The following is a 15,308-nucleotide window of genomic DNA, read 5'->3' on the forward strand; positions in this document are numbered from 1 at the left end:
TATATGTATGTATGTATATATAAATATATTTAACCCTCATCCGAGGGCATTTTTCACTGATTTTAGAGAGGGAGGGTAGGCAGAGTGTGAGGGAGAGAACTATGGAGTGGTTTTGAAACCTGGCTATGTACCCGGACTGGGAATTGAACCTGCAACCTTTCTATCTATGGAATGGCATTCCGACCAAATGAACCACACCGGACAGGGCCTCGCTGCAAATATTTTGCAAAAAGAATTTTTACTCTGAATGTTTCCCAAAATTCACCTGTCAAACTTTGTGACTATTATCTTTTGTGTTTGTGAAGGGAAGATATTTGGGACAATATAACTTTTCTTGAGTAGTGATTATTTAACTCATGCTTTTTATCTCCTCTAGAGTAAATCCTATTAGTTCATATATTTTTTTTCCTTTCTGGAATTTTAAAAAACCATCCTATCTTTCTTGGAAATTATACATTATTTTGTGAATTTGGAACTTTTTCTTTTTTTTTTTTTTTACTTAATAGCATCTACATTTTAGTCTTTTCAAAGAATCTGCTTGTACCTTGGTTAATCTTCTCCATATCTTTTAGTTTTCTCTTTCCCAGTTTGTGAGTTACATATAATTTACTTTCTCCTACTTTGTTTCATTTAGTGCCTTCCTCCTCTGCCCCTCACCCTCCTTCCCTTTGCCTTGTCTCCTGAGGTTGGCTCAGTACTCTAATATGTTTATTCAGGACCCCGCCCTTTAGGTGCTGCTGTGGGTGCATATCCCACTGACCCTGCTCTTACGGTGCTTTGAGAGTCATTTGGTTTCAAACATTTCGCCTATATGCTTTCTCTCTTATTTATTTTATTTTTTAAAGTGTAATATTCTGATTTAGCTGCATTTGTCTGCGATTACAGGCTGTTCAGTGAAGACTCTGGAGATTCAATTTCACGGCGGCCCCATGCATGTCTTGAGAATGTGTGTGCTCCACCGGTTGGCTGCGGAGCTCTCCGTGCACACTTGCCAGACCCAGCCTTTTAACTGAGTTAGTCAAGTCCATATCCTTACATTATTTTGCTTCTGTCATCTTGTTTCTTAGAAAAATATTTAAATCTTCTGATTATGACTATCGATTTAGCCATTTCTTCTCTGATTCATTAAATTTCTCCTTTACTTAAGCTATGATACAGAGGTCATGGAAGGCCATGATTATTATATCTTCTTGATGAATTGTTCCTTTTATTATTATTTGATACTTCTCATAGCATCTGCTTATGAGTTTTCTGCCTTAAAATCCACTTTGCCTGTTATTTAAGATCGTTAGGTTAATTTTTGCCTCATCAATCTCTTTTTTCATTGTTTTGTTTTTGATTTTTAAGCAATTTTGTTTAAAGTTAGTCACTTGTAAGCATCATTTAATGAAATATTTTTATTTTTTCTCGACATATAGTTATAGACTTTACCATGCATATTTGGAGTCTTTAGCAAACCAACTTTTCATTCCTACTCACAAAAAAGTCTTGAAATATAGTCAGTTCTGCCATAATGCAACGTACCTTAAAAATCTCTACCCTGTGCAAAATTGTGGATTAAGAACTATAAAGGTTATGAAAAACATGAGATTAGAGAACAATATGCGGAAACTTTATTGGTCATGCACAAAATATACTCACCTAATAAAAAAAGCGCCTCATAAAATTTCACACATGGCCCTCTGCCTACACACCCGGCAAGGAGGGCAGTGCCTGGCTGAGGCCTTCTGGCGGGGCCCCAGGACGGCGATGGCACCTCCCTTCATTGCACGTCCATTATCCTATTGGAACTCCTGATTCTAATACTGATTAATTCTCAGCGATACTTTATTGGGCATATGTAGACATTTGGGGTTTTTACTCTCCTTTATATCTTTTTAAAGACTTGATTTATTTATTTTTAGAGAAATGGAGGGAGGAAGAGGGAGAGGTATATCAATGTGTGGTTGCCTCTCATGCACCCTTCACTGGGGCCCTGGCTGGGAACTGAACCGGTGACCTTTGGCTTGCAGGCTGCTGCTTAATCCACTGAGCCACATCAGCCAGGCCTTTCCTTTAAATTTTTAATGGATATTACAAAGAATGAGTGGTGAGTGGGATAGTTAATGTATAAATCCAAGGAATCTAGAGTCAGGATTATTGACAGTTTGGACTACAACTGGATGAGAGAGGGAGGAGCTATCGAATATAATTGCTGTTCCTGTAATACAGGTTTAATTGCCATGGGAAACGTCAACTCATTCCAAAGTAGAGCTTTCCTAGGCTTTGGCATGGGTTTGGGGCTGACCTAGGAACTTAAAAGAAAGAAATAGGAAGATGCTCATTGTGCTTCCCTCTCTCCTGTTCCAGCTACGTCCCATGGAACCTCCACGAGCCACAGCGGGGCACGTTTGACTTCTCTGGGAACCTGGACCTGGAGTACGTGCTGCTGCTGCTGCTGCTGCTGCTGTGACCTGCCCAGGGCCCGAGAGGCAGTTCGGGGCTGGCTGGGGTTCATTAGGGACCCTGGTGGCCTCTCAGCTCTGCTCGGAGAACCAGACTGACACGGGGGTCAGAGCCTTGTGCTCTGGACACTGACGGGCTCCGCACCCAGGACCCGATGCTCCCCAGCTGTGCTGATTCCCCCGGGTGTCCGGGCCCACCTCCTCCGAGCCCCTGCTGCTCACTGCAGCCTAGAGGTGCCTGGTCCCCTGTCAGCCCTGCTGTGCCATGGGCTCCAGCCCCCTGTGCTGGGGCAGGGATTGTCCCTGGAGGGCAGCAAGGCCACTGGGGTCAGTTCATTGTTAGGACCCTTGTCCCCTGTGTGACACCTTCCTCCTCATGACCCGGTGGGCTGTGCAGACGGTTCTAGGCTGAGAGCCAGTGAGAAACCAGCTGCCAGGGCCTGTGGCCTTGACCACCAGCGTGGGGTTCCCTGCTGTGCTGGGGGCAGGGCCTTGGCTTTCCCTTGTCTTACCCCATCTGTGTTTCGGAGGAGAAGGCAGGCGTGAGTGCTGGGCTGGTCCCCACCCTCTGTAGGGGTGTCCTGAGAGTGTCTGACCTTGACCTTCCCAGGGCCTTTGTCCTGATGGCTGCTGAGATTGGGCTGTGGGTGATTCTGCGTCCAGGCCCCTACATCTGCAGTGAGATAGACCTCGGCGGCTTGCCCAGGTGAGCATGGTTGAGTGGGCGGTTGTGGTTGTGGTAAAGTCGTTCTTCTTACTAAAAGTCAAGCTTAAATCTAACAGTGCCAGGCACGTATTCTGTGTCTTGCACTGTTGTATATGTGTCATGTGGCATCTCAGGGGATGCTCACAGTAACGTGGTGAGTCATGGTTCTCCTGCAGTGCTCCTGTGAGAGATGAGGGACTTGATAGCTCCGTCTGGTGCTGTTGGCATGGCCGAGCATGGGTGGTGAGGGCAGCATCAGGAGGGTAGCATTCTTCTCTTTTCGTGGGAAGGAACCGTCTCCCATGTCCATTCTCCTGTTGGGAAGGAAGGAAGCAGAGCTTTAGCGAGTGGAAGGGAGGACTCTGACAGCTTCTGGACTTGGTCTGGGGACCTCTGGCTTTTCTCTTACTTTGTCAATGGAAGACAGTATTCTCCCCTGAGCTGACAAACCACTGCTCCCCTCCATTCCCTCTCATGTTTCTTCGCCTTCTTCTCTTACCTGTGACTCTGGCCTTTAACCAAGACAACTGAGGTTCAGGGTGAGAGTCACAGAATGCTCCCCTGCTGACTCTGCAAGCTGACAGGGCTCTCTACTTAGTCCATGGCTTTGTCTGAGGTGAACATTTTGCCCTCCTTGCTCGGGGAAGAGGGTTGCTTTCTCTAGGAAGGTCTTGTGCTCCCATCCCAGCTCGGCAGTGGGAAAAGCCTGACCTTGAAGGAAGTGGATATCCTAGCAGAGCAGTGATCCCCCCGAGGGTCAGTGGAGGCCCAGCCCTGCACAGGTGCCCTGGGGGTGTGCACATTGGCTGTGCTGGCTAATACCTGTGCTGGAGTCATGTATTAGAAGTGATGTAGCCCTGTGCCCTAACGGACATACACGGTGCTCAGGACAAAGGCCTAATGAATGGACAAAGAGTAGAGGTGTGTGGTCAGTGAAAGTATTCCTAGCATCTCATGAAGATGTGGGTGTATGAGCCACAGTGGAGTTGGGAGCACCTCCTAAATTGTAGTGTCGCTAGACACTTGTACCTCCGACAATGCTGTAAGAGGCTCCAAAGAGCGTTCTTTCAGGACCTGGGAGTCTGCCCGACTGTGGGCACCAGGTCCAAGGGTGCAAGGCCGCGCTGCAGGGAGCTGACAAGCAGCGAGCTGTCCTGCGTGCCTGGCCCTGACTCAGCCTGCCTCCCATCTTCCGGTCTTCCCACCTCCAACGCTGGCCTCCTCTCCTCTCACCCCAGCTGGCTACTGCAGGACCCCAAGCTGAAGCTGAGAACAACCCACCACGGCTTTGTGAAAGCAGTCGATAAATATTTTGACCATCTGATTGCCAGAGTGGTTCCTCTGCAGGTAAAGCCCAAGTACCTTTTTCTTCTTTCTTATATTTACTTTAGGAAAATCCCTTGTTCTGACTTGTTCCCAGAAGAGGCCGGGCCCAGCCTCTATGAGCGTTGAAGCAGACACTCTTGCCATTTTGAACTCTAGGACCTCATCCCAAGTTCAGCTGTTGCCCAGGGAGTCTGGAAAGACACACACCACAGCAGACTGGACTGACAGAAAGCAAGGGCATGTGGTTGCCATTGTTTCCAATGTACCTGACGTTCGCTAGACTCACTGATCTTTATTCCACTTATTTCTACTCTTAAATGGTCTTTGCTATTTTGAACAATTAATACCCACACTTGGTGAGAAAGCTTGAAAAAGTACAAAGGAGTTTATGGTAAATACCAGTCTCCCCTTCTACCCTATCCCCAAACTTTCAGCTACCATTTCAGGAGACAACCAATTTCACCAAACTTTTGTGTGTCTTTCCAGAGATTTTCTACGCACATGGAAGCGAGTTATTTATACGCACACTCATACATGTGCATGTGTGTATGTGTACTGTTTATTCAAAAATTTATAATTCTTACTGGACATTTTTCTTTTGTCACTTGAAAATATAGTTTTGAAACTTGCAATTCCTTTTTTCTAAGGTTTCTTTTAAAAAAGACTTTATTTTTTTTTTAGAGAGGGGAAGGGAAGGAGCGAAAGAGAGGGAGAGAAACATCAGTGTTGATTGCCTCTCACTTACCTTCTACTGGGGACCTGGCCTGCAACCCCAGCATGTGCCCTAACAGAGAATCAAACCTGTAACCCTTTGGTTCATAGGCCAGCATTCAGTCCATTGAGCCACACTAGCCACAGCCAATTCTTTATTTTTTAAGTCTTCACTAGAGTATTTTCTTATTGATTTTAGAGAGAGAGAGAGAGAGAGGGAGGGAGGGGGAGAGGGAGGAGAGGGAGAAACATCATGCCTCTTACATGTTCCCTGACTGGAGATTGAATCCGTGACCTTCAGTTTATGGGATGATGTTCCAACCAATTAAGCCACACTGGCCAGGGCTAAACCTGCTGTTCTTTTTAATGACTGCAAGGTATTTCATGATACAAATATATCAAAATTCATTTAACTAATTTCCTTGTCATTGGCATCTAATTTTGCAAGTTTTTGTTATAATGAATAACTTGGATCATGTGCATCATTTCCATACCAGGGTGGGTACGTGGGTTATGACTTGCACTCTGGTTCATTTGAGTTTCATAAATGCAAAGAGCTCAGGTACCATGCATTCTCCTTCCTCCACGGAGTGCCCAGCCATTGTGTACTTGACAGAAAATGCCTTTGTTTTCACAGTGTCCACCTGGAGCTCATAGACCAGTCTGTGACAGAAAAGACCAAACAGCGTTATGCCCTGTAGGCTGCAAGGCAGCAATTGTTTGATCATTATGCTTGGTTTTAAGCATAAAACTCTTATTCACACAACAGGAGGCGCATGGTTATTATTTAAAAATAAATGTTATAATAAGACCACCTCTTGATATAGCTGGAGACAGCATAAAAACCGGGATTACTAGGTAGTAGACTAACAGCAATTAGTTAGGTGAGAGAAGCACAGACATGGTCCCACCCCACCGGGCTGCTACCCCACGTGAGAGACGAAGGAGCCCTTGCGACGTGAGTGGTAATTGCTATAGTGTAGGAAGTGCAGGAGAAGGGAGGCCAAGAGCAGGTGTTTCGGAAACTCAACAGTGACCGGAAGGGTGAACAGACATTAGCCAGGCCAGGGGTGTGGTCAGGAGTCTCCCATGTGGGTGAAGACCCGATGACCAGAGGTGGAATGAGGAGTTTGAAGAACTACAAGAATGGCTCTGTCCTGTCGGGTGTGGCTCAGTTGGCTGAGCATTGGCCCATGAACCAACAAGTCGCTGGTTCAATAATTCCCAGTCAGGGCATATGCCTGGGTTGTGGGTTTGGTTTACCGTTGGGGCACTCGCAGGAGGCAACCAATTAATATTTCTCTCTTGCACTGATATTTCTCTCCCTCTCTTTCTCCCTCCCTTACCCTCTCTTTGAAAAAATAAATAAATACATAAATATTTTAAAAATAGAGAACTAAAAAAGTCCAGCTGGTGTGGAACATAGAGAGGTGGGAAAGAGGTAAACAATGAGGCTGTTGGGGAAGCCAGCCAAACGTGCTCCTGCTCCCTGTTCCAGCCTAAGAGCTCGCACTTGCTGGCTGTCCTGAAGGGGGCCCCTCACTCTGAACAGACTCCCTTGGGAGCAGTAGAAGCCATGGGGGGAGTAGGGTGATCGGCCGCCCACCACACAGAGCTCACTCTGCTATCGGTGTGGAGAGGCTCCCAGAAGCAGAGAGTTGACTTGACTGTGTGGAGTGAAAGGTGTAGTAATTTCAGCATGATGGTGTCAGCGTTGGTGGCTGAGGTTGTGTGAGGGGTGGAAGCTGTACCACAGGGGTTGGAGGAGCAGGATACAGTGAGGAAGGGTGGCCAGTGGGGGCCCCGTTCAAGCAGCAGGGCTCGAAAGAGAAGGAAGCACACCTGAAAGTAATGTTGTATTGAATGTCAACTGAGTGGAAAACATAAAAATAAATTAGCAATAAAAATCTAAAAAAGTGGGAAAGGGTGGGAGAGAGCAAGAGAAAGGCAGAGAGAAGGATCTGGAGCGCACTCTCTTCTGCAAGTTTCCAGGAAGCAGAAGAAGGGCAGTTTGGGAAGAAAGGTTGACGGTACAGGAGGGAGAGGAAGCAGTGCAGAGAACTAGCTGCTGAGCTGGCAGTGGGGAGGCAGGGCCTCCCCACTTGGGTGGTGGGTGGCATTGCCCTGTGACAGGAGGAAGGAGGAGGGAAGCCATTTCTTTGCTGGGTGGGAAAGTTGATAAGCTGGGTGTGGAAGCAGGTGAGTTGGTAGGTATGAACTCTCTTTTAAGTAGCTAGTTAGTATGAGAAGTAAAAGAGGAACCGTGGGCATCATTACAAAGACTAGGGAGCACAGGACTCCTAGAAGCAGGTACTGTCCCTGGAGGGGACTCTGACTACAGCAGCAGGGAGGGGAGGGAGAGCTTTCAGATAAGGATGTAGCTTGGAGCAAAGTGTCCCCCACCCCAGGTGTGCTTTCTTGAGCAGCAGACCCAGAGGCCCAAGGTTTTTCCAACGGCAGCCTCACTCTTGCCCTTTTTCTGCTTGTCTCAGTACCGCCAGGGAGGCCCCATCATTGCAGTGCAGGTGGAGAATGAGTACGGTTCGTTTGATGAGGATGAACAGTACATGCCTTACCTTCAAAAGGTGAGAAACACTCGGTCTGCCTCCATGTTTATGTGCTTTCATCCTTGACCTGCCTCTCTTGCAGCATCTGAGTCTGCCATGGGACTCTGTTAGGTTCTGTGCGTTATGCCACTATATGAGATCAAGTTCAACTTCTCTGAATGTACACTATGGTCAGAGTGGTTAAGGTGCACTGGAGTTACTCTATTCTGTGGTAAAATATGATGTTAAAAGATTATTCCTGCCTGCTGCTTTTTCTAGGACCCATAGTGCTCTCAAAAGCTGGGGGTTGGTGAATAGGAGATAATGTCTGTGAACTCAATGATGACAACTGTCACCTGGCAGCTCTCTGACCTTTAGTATCGGGCTGACCAAAAAGGTCTTTTGGTTTTTCCCATACGGTGTCTCTAGTAAGCACTTAGTTGTCTTTGACTTCATTTGAAACAATTTTCTTAGGTTGTATGACAGCTGTCATATCAGCATGCATTTAATAATTATCAAAATTGGCAAATTCTGTGTATCCATTTTAATATTGAAGGTGGAAGAAAATACACAACACATTTGGAGTATTATGCTTTATTATTTTGAGAAAGGTAAAAATGCAGCTGAAATGCAAAAAAAAAACATTTGTGCAGTATATGGAGAAGGTGCTGTGACTGAGTGAATGTGTCAAAAGTGGTTTGTGAGTTTCATGAAGAAAATTTCTTGCTGGATGATGCTCCATAGTTGGGTAGACCAATTGAAGTTGATAACAATCAAACTGAGACATTAATTGGGAATAATCAACCTCATACTATGTGGGAGATAGATGACAACCTCAAAATATTCAAATCAATAAAGTCATTGGTGAAAATGAAAAACGTGTCTTTGATCTTATGGACAAAACCATATATACTTTTTGGCCAGCCCAATACTAATACTCTGTTGCCCTAGCTCCTTCATGGGGGCATGTCTCAGGCCAGGGAATAGCTGCAGTCCTGCTGGGTGTCCTTGTTGGTGGGCTAGCCTCCTTCTTGTCTGTGACTTGCCACATTCTGGAGGCTGAGGATTTCTAGTCTAAACTGGATCCCTCCTCAGGCTGCTAAGCAGAAGGCAGGGTCCCATGTTAGCCTTGTCCACGCAGAAACCTCTGGGCGGGATGGCCTGGAAAGCCATGGAGGGGAGTGGCCAGCTGGGCAGGGAAGAGATCAGGTGACAGAGAGAGAAGAGGCACTCCCCTGGTGGCTTTTGGAGCTGGACAAGGTCACTGAGAAACTGCCCTCCCTGACGTTTCTCGGGTGCATCACACCACCTCACATCAGTCTCATTCAGTCAGCCTTAGTCTTCTTTGATTTTTAAAATTTGCCATTCAAGTCCACTCCCAGCCCCAGATAGGGCTCGGTGAACATATAAGACACACAGAGAGGGTCCTCTTGCCCTCTGGTCATCAGTCTGCTTCTTACACTCTTAGTAAACCTGATTTTTTAATTAGATCCTCCTCTTCCCCAAAGCCATGGCAGGCTCCCTGCTGCCTGTGAGTGTGTAGGTAGGACCCAAGTTTAAAGTCTCTCTCTGACATTCCTTAGGGCTCCGTAACCTCAGCCTCTCCCCTTCAAGCACAGAGAGTTTCTCCCAAGTCTTCTCTTTTCCTCTGGGATTCAGACCCTCTCTCAGGGTATTTCCTCCTAAAAGCAGCTTCATGCTTTTCCCCTGGGGGCTGTGACCATGGGGTGTCAGCCTATTCAGCTGCTTCTGTGGTCATTAGGTTGTCATTGGGAGAAATACCTGGCAGGGACGGAGCTGCAGATGGTCAGCCTCTCCATTCGAACCTTTTTCTCTAGTTTGCATGCCGTCCGTCTTAGCCCAGTTGTATTTATTTCCTAACTTCTTTCTTCCCAAAGGAGAAAGAAAAGTGGGTTCATTTTATCTAGTTTTCTCAACAGGCCCTGCTGAAAAGAGGGATAGTGGAGATGCTCTTGACCTCAGATGGTGAGGATGAAGTGCTGAAAGGCCGCATAGAAGGAGGTACAAATTTAGGCTTATTTTATGGGAGAACTGAGGCTCTTAACCCACCAGTTTGAATCTTGAACAAGCATCAAGAGAACCAATACCATCTCCGCTGCCTCTTTTTCATGTGCATTGAAATGGGCCCTGGAGAGCTGATGTCACTATGGGAACTCAAGGTCAAAGTGAAGAGTTCACTTGGTAACCCCATCACTTTTCCTTGTTCCTGTTGTTCTTCAATGGCAGAGCTGTAAGGGAGCTCCTCTGTGCCTGGTCCACCTTTCCATCTTCCATCAATTTTCTGTGGCTGAGAATCTGTGTTGGTGCTGGGCATGGCTCGGAGTGAAAGCCGTTTCCCCAGCATCCAGCATCCCATGGAGAAGCAGAAGATGGGTGTAGTGTCCAGGAGCCAGGCTCCACATAGGGCAGTCCTGGGGTCCTGCTGCCCGAGGTGCACAGTGGACTCTGAGTAGGTCCTCAAAAACCTAGTAATGAAACCATTCATAACAAAAACCACAAAATGATGATAGTGAGGGAAATGAACCAGGCAGGCACTGCCAGCTGGTTCCAGAGACACATCTTTTAGGCAGGCCTTCACTCCAGACTGGCTGCTTCTGTAGGCGGCTGTTGTCTCCTCCTTTTTGGTGGCTTCTCCTCACACTGTCATGATACAGTGGAAGACGCATGAGACCTGGGATCAGGAAACCTGCATTCAATTCCTGCATTTAATCAAATTGTGTGACCTTGGCCTGTTCCATTTCTTAGCACAAAATATGGTTAATTTTAGCTGCCCTTCTTCCTTAATGTTGTCCTTGCAAATGTCCAGTCATGTGAGGACCTATATAACAGCCCTGTGTATGTTGCAGTAAGTGGTATCTTTACTACTGAACGCAAGTTCCTTTTGTGGGCAAGGGGTGGGCCTCTATCCTGCTCCTGGTAGGGCTTGTCACAGGGTCTGCTTCTGCATCTCTCCCTTCTTTCTACAGTGCTGGCCACCATCAATATAAACTCGTTCAGGAAGGATGCTTTTGAGAGCCTCTCTAACGTGCAGGTAAGGACATCCAAGAGGTGAAGAGTCTTAACCCCTGTGCCTGCCATGACCCCCTCCTTGGCCTGCGCAGCAGGGGTTCGGCGAAAAGAGCAGGCTCGCCGCAAGACCACAACTCTCCTCCTGGGGCCTCAGCTGTGTGCTGGAGCAGTTTGGGGAGTCTATGTCTTTTGTCCTGGGGAATAGGGACGAAACTCCACTCCTGTCATGTCTTAGTGGAGCACCCAATGGAGATGACCAGAGGAAGGGAGAGGGGTCATGTGAGGGGAACACAGGGAGGTGGCACACTTGTTCTTCTCTGAGGATGGAACTCAGACATGGGCCACACGTGTTGCTGACACAGGACCCACACCCAGCTTTGGAGGGTCAAGCTTTTTTAGCCAGGCTGTGCAAACTATGAGAACAAACAACTGCCTGGCACACGAATTCATTTAACACACATGGATTGATTGTGTCCCAGTTTCCTCCCAACCCGTGACCCTGAGATAGTTACAAAGGTGGATCGTCCATGCCTTCAGGGCTCACGTCCTCTCCACAGAGCAGCTGGATTGCGCTCTGACAGACCAAATGTGCCTATTGCGTCTTCTGCTCAGCACACGTTGCTGGGTTTCCTTTGTGGCTAGGATGATATCCCAAGCCTGTATCGTGGCCTGTGTGCCCCACGCAGTCCTCATCCAGCTTCAGCCGGTGCTGCTCCTCTCCCCACACAGGGAGGCCCTCCTCGAGCCCTGCGAAGCGTGGTTCTTTCGCTCGGCCAGAGCCTCCCACAGTGCTCCACCCTTTACCAATTTTAATTAAAGAGCCAATTCATCTTATTTTTTTGTCTCACTGATTTCTACAGAGTTTCTGACCCTGTAGAAAGACAGGACTCAGCCAGGGGTGGATCCATAGTTCTCTCTAGTTTTAATGCCTTGAATAAGTCTCTTTTGTTGTTTCTTTTTTTCCTGTCACTTTTTAAAACAGCTTCATTGAAACACAATTTATATACCACATAACTCACCCACTGTGAGCATATAATTCAATGCATAGAGTTTTAGGATCACCGCCACCATCTGCAAAGCTTTCCTGACTGCTATGTGCTCATCAGCAGTGAATACCCCTCCCTCCCAGCCCCAGCCCTACACGACCCCTGATCTGCTTCCTCTCTCTACAGCTGGCCTTTCTGGACGTTTCATCCACATAGACCGAGTCATATACCCGCTAGTCTTTCGTGCCTATCTGTCTTCCTTCATGCAGCCTGGTGGCTTTGAAGTTCACTTCTAACACAGCACAAATGAGCACTTTTGTCCTCCTGAGAGTGGGTGCCTCTTGCTGTCATTGTCATCCATCTCAAGTTAGAGCCAAACCCAAGGGCCATGATGCCTTTCTCATGGTCCTCCTCCTTTGCTGTGCTCAGATCCTTAATAGTGCTTTCAAGTGCTGACCCAGTCTTGCAATCCTAGAATGAATCCTACTTGATTGTGATGTATTTTCATTTTGTACAGTGCCGGATGTACTTGGTTAATACTTTGTTGAGAATATTTGCTTCCAAGTTTATGAGGAATACTGACCTTTAGTTTTCTCTCCTGGAATGTTTTTTTTTAATTGCAGTTGACATTCAATATTATTTTAAATTAGTTTAAGTGTACAGCATGGTGGTTAGGCATTTATATAATTTATGAAGTGATCCTGTGAGAACTCTAGTACCATCTGGCCCCTTACATACTTATTACAATATTACAGCTGTATTCCTCACGATGTACTTTACATCCCTGTGACTTTTCTGTAACTGCCAGTTTGTACTTCTCTATCTTCCACCTTCTCCCCAGCCCCCTCATCAGTCTGTTTTCTGTGTCCGTGAGTCTGTTTCTATTTCATTTGTTTATTTTGTTCTTTAGATTCCACATATAAGTGAAATCATATAGTATTTGTCTTTCTGTGACTGATTTATTTCCTTAACACAATACTCCCTAGGTCCATGCTGACACAAATGGTGGGATTGCGTTCTCTTTTTAAGGCTGAGTAACATTCCATTGCATATGCTCTTGTATCCTCAGAAGTGGAATCGCCTGTTCATAAGGCATTTTAAAATTTTTGAGGAGCCTCCACACTGTTTTCCATAGTGGCAGGAAGAGTCTGTATTCCCAACAATAGTGCACTAGGGCTCCCCTTTCTCCACATCCTCGCCAGCACCTGTTGTTTGTTGATTTATTGATGACCGCTTTTCTGACAAGTGTGAGATGGTATCTCACTGTAGTTTTAATTTGAATTTCTCTGATTATTAATGACATTGAGCATCTTTTCATATGTTTATTGGTCATTTGTCCACTTTAGAGAAGTGTCTATTCTAGTCCTCTGTCCACTTTTTAATTGAGTACTGTTTTATTGGTGTTGAGTACTTTATAAATTTTGGATATTAATACCTTATTGGATGTATCATTGGTGAGTATCGTCTCCCACTCAGTCAGCTGTCTTTTCATTTTGTTGATGGTTTCCCTTGTTGTGCAAAAACTTTTTAATTTGATATAGTCCCATTTACTTATTTTTTGTTGTGTTTCTTTTGCCCTAGGAGAAATGTTAAAATGTTGCTAAGAGAAATGTCAGAGGTTTTACTGCCTATGTTTTCTCCTAGGAGTTTTATGGTTTCAAGTCTGACATTAAAGTCTTTTCATTTTGCATTTATTCTTGTATATGGTATAAGAAGGTTGCCTAATTTTATTTTTTGCATGTATCTGTCCACTTTTCACAGCACCATCTATTAAATGGACTGACTTTACACTATTGTATGTCCTTGCTTTCTTTGTCAAAGATTAATTGACCCTATGAGTGCAAATTTATTGCTGGGTTTTCTATTCTGTTCCATTAATCTATGTGTGTATTTTTATGCCAGTACCATGCTGTTTTGATTACTATGGCCACATAGTATAGTTTGTTACCAAATAGTGAGATATTCCTACTTTGTTCTTTTTTTTCAAGATTGTTCTTACATTCCAGGTTTTTTTGTGGTTACATACAAATTTCTGAATTATTTGTTCTAGTTCTGTGAAAAATAAAGTTAGTATTTTTATAGGGATTGTGTCAAATGTATTGATTTCTTTGGGTAGTATAGAACATTAATATCACCTTAATGATATTAATTCTTTCCTATCCATGAGCATGGCATATGCTTCTATTTATTAGTATCTTCTTTTATATCTTATAGTTTTCTGAGTACAAATCTTTTACCTCCTTGGTTAAATTTATTCCTTGGTATTTTGTTTCTTTTGATGTAATTGTAAATGGGAATTTTTTCTTAGGGTTTTGTTCTGAAAGCTCTTTATTGGTATATAAAAAGGCAACAATTTATTTTGTATTCAGCTACTTTACTAAATTTATTTATCAATTCTAGTAGTTTCTGGTGGAATCTTCAGGTTTTTCTATATACAACATCATTTCATTGGCAAATGATGACAGTTTTACATCTTCCTTTTCAGTTCAGATGCCTTATTTCTTCTTGTCTGATTGATGTGGCTAGGACTTTCAGTACTATATTGAATAAGAGAGGTGAAAGTGGACATCCCTGAGTTGTTCCTGATCTTAAAATAAATATTTTTAGTTTTTCCAAGTTGAGTGTGATGTTGGCTGTGGGTTCGTCATACAAGGCCTTCATTATGTTTAGATGTGGTCCCTCTGTTCCCACTTTGCCAAGAGTTTTTCTCATAAATTGGTGCTGGATTTTGTCAAATGCTTTTTTCTGCATTTATTGATATGATCCCATGGTTTTTATTCTTCATTTTGTCTATGGAGTAGTCACATTAATTGATTTGCATACATTGTACCAACCTTGCATTCCAGGAATAAATCCCACTTGGTCATGGTGTATGATCTTTTTAATGTATTACTGAATCCAGTTTGATAATATTTTGTTGAGAATTTTTGCATCTATGTTCATCAGAGATATTGGCCTGTAATATTTTTCTTTGTTATATCTTTATCTGGTTTTAGAATCAGGGTAATACATATAATTACTTTGTATTATAAGTATTTATAAGGCCCTAAGTATAATTACTTAGTATTATTAGTATTACTTAGTATTTACAAGGCCCCAAGTATAATAGCAATTATACTGGGGCCTTATAAAATGGGTTTGGGGTTGGTAGGATTGAAGACTGGTGGTACAACCATTGTGGAAAACAGTATGGAATTTTCTTCAAAACCTAAAAATGAACCTGCCTTTTGATCTGGCAATTCCACTGCTGGGATTATATCCTAAGAACCCTAAAACACCTATGCACCCCAATGTTCATAGCAGCACAATTTACAATAGCCAAGAGCTGGAAACAACCTAGGTGCCTGTCAGTAAATGAATGGATCAAAAAAATATGGTACACATATACAATGGAATTCTATGCAGCAGAAAGAAAGAAGGAGCTCCTACCCTTTGCAACATATGGATGGAACTGGAAAGCATTATGCTGAGTGAAATAGGCCAGGTGCTGAAAGACAAATACCATATGATCTCACCTTTAACAGGAAGATAAATAACAAAACAAACAAGCAAGCAAAAT

General features: G+C 44.5%; 1 protein-coding gene across 1 annotated transcript in view; it reads left to right on the forward strand.

Annotated features, from left to right (window-relative positions):
- Positions 1–15,308, forward strand: part of GLB1L3 (galactosidase beta 1 like 3) — a 39,754-nt gene that overhangs the window by 3,657 nt on the left and 20,789 nt on the right. The window contains exons 4-9 of the mRNA XM_053659467.1: positions 2,350–2,418; positions 3,055–3,150; positions 4,389–4,497; positions 7,680–7,772; positions 9,674–9,755; positions 10,721–10,785. Of these exons, the coding sequence (XP_053515442.1) occupies positions 2,350–2,418; positions 3,055–3,150; positions 4,389–4,497; positions 7,680–7,772; positions 9,674–9,755; positions 10,721–10,785 (514 nt within the window). The remainder of the gene's footprint in view (positions 1–2,349; positions 2,419–3,054; positions 3,151–4,388; positions 4,498–7,679; positions 7,773–9,673; positions 9,756–10,720; positions 10,786–15,308) is intronic.

This window comes from Artibeus jamaicensis, unplaced genomic scaffold, assembly GCF_021234435.1.
Source record: "Artibeus jamaicensis isolate MK-2021 breed Jamaican fruit bat unplaced genomic scaffold, CSHL_Jam_final scaffold_660, whole genome shotgun sequence".
In the NCBI taxonomy this organism is placed as follows: Eukaryota; Metazoa; Chordata; class Mammalia; order Chiroptera; family Phyllostomidae; genus Artibeus; species Artibeus jamaicensis.